Source organism: Petaurus breviceps, unplaced genomic scaffold (assembly GCF_028583685.1).
Source record: "Petaurus breviceps papuanus isolate PSGF00001 unplaced genomic scaffold, PetGlider_PUasm1.0 175, whole genome shotgun sequence".
In the NCBI taxonomy this organism is placed as follows: domain Eukaryota; kingdom Metazoa; phylum Chordata; class Mammalia; order Diprotodontia; family Petauridae; genus Petaurus; species Petaurus breviceps.
In genome coordinates, this window is record NW_027185764.1 from 28,434,194 (window position 1) to 28,437,386 (window position 3,193).

Consider the following 3,193-nt stretch of genomic DNA (forward strand, 5'->3'; position numbering starts at 1 on the left):
AACTGCTTGACAACATGCATTGTTAATTCCATCTGAGTGTATATATACACATATATATAAAACCTTCCAAAATAATTCATTTCTTGATTAGCATAAATAATAAACTTCTTGTATAGTTATATAGGGACCATATAGAACTATATATACATACACACATCAGGTTTGCCTGTCATTTAAAATACCAAATATAGAATATGGAACATTTTAGGGGTTGAAAAAGTCTCAGCTCTAAAGAAACACATTTGGATAAAAAGACTTGTCTACTTCACCTGAATTGTTTGTCACAGGTTGGTTGAAGATCTGGAGTCATTGTAATTTGTAACAGCCCTCATACCAAAAGCTACAGCATGCTTGGCCAGCTCGGTGGGCAGTAGCCTGTAAACTGCCATCTGGATGTCCTTGTGGCTAAGGGTTAAATGTCTTTTGTAACACAGGAGGATACAGGATTCTTCAGCAATTCGTTCAAGGATGCTATTGATCATGTAGTTCATGAGGTCAGCAGTTTTGGATGACAAACCTCGGTTGGGGATGACTTCTTTCATCACTCTGTGAGTGTAGAGGTTGTAGTTTCTGTTAAGGTTTTTCTGGGATGGTTTCTTCTTTTTCTCTTGGCATGTGCTATAATGTTTTTCACTTTCATTGGATTTTGCTGCTTTAGCCATTGAAGGTGGATTTTAGTTCTGAGCTAATGCCAGGAACTCATGTCCCTTCCTGGTATCAAAAAGGTTATAAGGGTCTGGAAAGGTGATCTGCTGTATTTATAGGGTTGCTGCATGTCAACAGGCTGTGCCCCTCCCTCTGATTGGAGGTTTCATACCATATGTCATAATCATTCTTCCTGCATCTCATTTAGAGAGTATGATGCCCTTCCCTGGCCAATCAAAAGCTTTCTTTAAAAAGACAGGAAATATGGGTCAGGTAGTTTTAACTAACTGCAGGCCTGGGTCTGGAATCAGGTGGTGAACATAGGTGTCTATTTTCACATTACAGACTCTCCATCAGAGTGTGCTCTTGGTCAGGCTTAAATCAATTTTATTCTTGCTGGGAAATAGGATCATATAGATAAACCTAAACCTGGAAAGGTTTTAGAGACCTTCTTCATTTTCCAGATCTCAGGAAACCTTAGAGAGGTTAAGTAATTTGCCTGGGTCACATGTATATCAGATGGAAGATTTGAACCCAAGTTTTCTGACTTAGTGTGCTGTTCAGTCTACCACAGTACTATACTGTCTTTCCTGAAGGAGAAGGTGCTGATAAAGAATTTAAATCATTTGCAATTAATTCAATTATGCAACCATTTATTAGGTAACCTATTTAATAAACAGATTAGTGAATGTTGGATTTGAAATAATGAAGATTATTCCAAGGGTTCAAATGCCACCCGAGACACTGTATTAACTGCGTAACCTTGGGTCTCAGTTTCCTCATCTTGAAAATGAAGGTTTTTGGATTGCATCGCCTCTAGTTCCTTCCAGCTTTAAATATGTGATCCCACATTTGCCCAAAAAGAGTCTTATGCATGAGACGATTTAAAATTTAGTTAAGATTTAACAGCCTTTCTCTTTATGGAACTTACTGATTGTCTTCTATAAGGACCCTGAAGAATATAGAAACAACTTTACTTAAGAGAAGGGCACACAATGCACTATGTGAGATTTAAGAATAATTTTTTTTATTATTTTGCTTTTTGGAGGGCAGGTGGGGTTAAGTGACTTGCCTAAAGTCACACAGCTAGTAAGTGTGTCAAGTGTCTGAGGCCTGATTTGAACTCATGTCCTCCTGACTCTAGGGCCAGTGCTCTATTCACTGCACCACCTATCTGTCCCATTTAAGAACATTCTTGACAGAGAGATAAAAGCAGGCTCACTAGAGAAAATGACATTGAGTTGGGTTAAAAGGTTGGGTTGAGGGGTGTGTGTGTGTATGTGTGTGTGTGTGTGTGTGTGTGTGTGTGTATGTGTATCTGGTGGAGATGGTGGGGGTGGCAAAGGAAGGAACCCAGCAAAAGGGATGGTTGGAAAAATGAAGATTTTGCACAGGATATTAATGAGCACTTTAGTTTGCCTGGAACTTAGACTATATACAAGAGAACATGTGTCCAAGAAAAGGCCAGAAAAATAGACAGGGGCAGATTGTAAAGGGCATTGAATGTCAGGCTAAGGAGTTTGAAATGTATTTCTTAGGTAACAGTTTGAAATGTGTTTCTTAGGTAACAGAAAGTCACTGAAGGGTTTTAGGAAGTGGAATTACTTGACCGTATTTCTAAGTAAGGAAGAAGAAAAGTCTGGTAGAGTTGTGTGAAGGAAAGGGAAAAGAGTAGAGATTAGATCAGGAAGGTATTTCAATAGTAGTGTGGAGGAAAACCTATACGCTGCTGTTTTGGGGAAAATTTGTTAGAGAAAAAATGTTCATATACATGAATTTTTACTTGGTAAAAAGGCTAGTTATTCAGAATACCTTCTGACCCAATCAACTTCCAACTTAGCTTTCATAGTAATCATGAAACAAAAGATAAGATTTCACAGCAAAATAAAATAAAAATTATTGAAGTTTAGCATTTTCCACTTGCCAAAAAGAACTTAGAAATGTGGATGCATCCTTGGAAAAACTACCTCCAGAAACCAACTACTTCCTGTAAGACTCCCCTTTCAGTCTGGTCAGTGGTAAACTGTAGGGAGTGATGTCGAGGGTTAGCTCTGAGGGTTCTGCCATGGGTGCAAATCCAGACCAAGGACTCCCTTGAACCTGTTTCCACCCACCTGGGCCCGTTATCTCAAGATGTTGACTCACCACCCCCCATTACTCATTCCGCCTCCATGCAAGGGAGGCTTGGAACATTCTGGCTGTCCCTGAAACCCTGACTTCTTGAGCAATATAAATAAAGCAGGGAAGTGTCCCAAGGGAATGGCTTCCCAAAGGTTTCAAACTAGGCACCTCATGTAACAAACTAAGCAAAGTTTCCCATGAGAAAGTATGACGTAAGTGCTTTAGCTATAGTATATAAACTTGGACCCTCGGATGCTTATTTGAGATTTGCTTAGAATGCATGCAATAAACGTATGAATGCTTCCAATCTTCACATGGCCCATGGATGCATTCATACTCTCACGGTTTGGTTGGTGCTGGGAGTGCAGGCAACAAGTGGCACCCAGAACAGGGACCTGGCAGGGTATGATGGGAGCAGTCTCCTTGG

General features: G+C 39.8%; 1 protein-coding gene across 1 annotated transcript; it reads right to left on the bottom strand.

Annotated features, from left to right (window-relative positions):
- Positions 1 to 281: 281 nt before the first annotated feature.
- Positions 282 to 662, bottom strand: LOC138159015 (histone H2B subacrosomal variant-like). The gene has a single exon (XM_069085365.1). It carries the CDS (start codon positions 660 to 662, stop codon positions 282 to 284), a length of 381 nt encoding a protein of 126 aa, XP_068941466.1.
- Positions 663 to 3,193: the final 2,531 nt, after the last annotated feature.

What these genes read in the sequence shown, in the direction of transcription:
- LOC138159015 (XM_069085365.1), bottom strand. Translation starts at nt 662, where the DNA reads ATGGCTAAAGCAGCAAAATCCAATGAAAGTGAAAAACATTATAGCACA.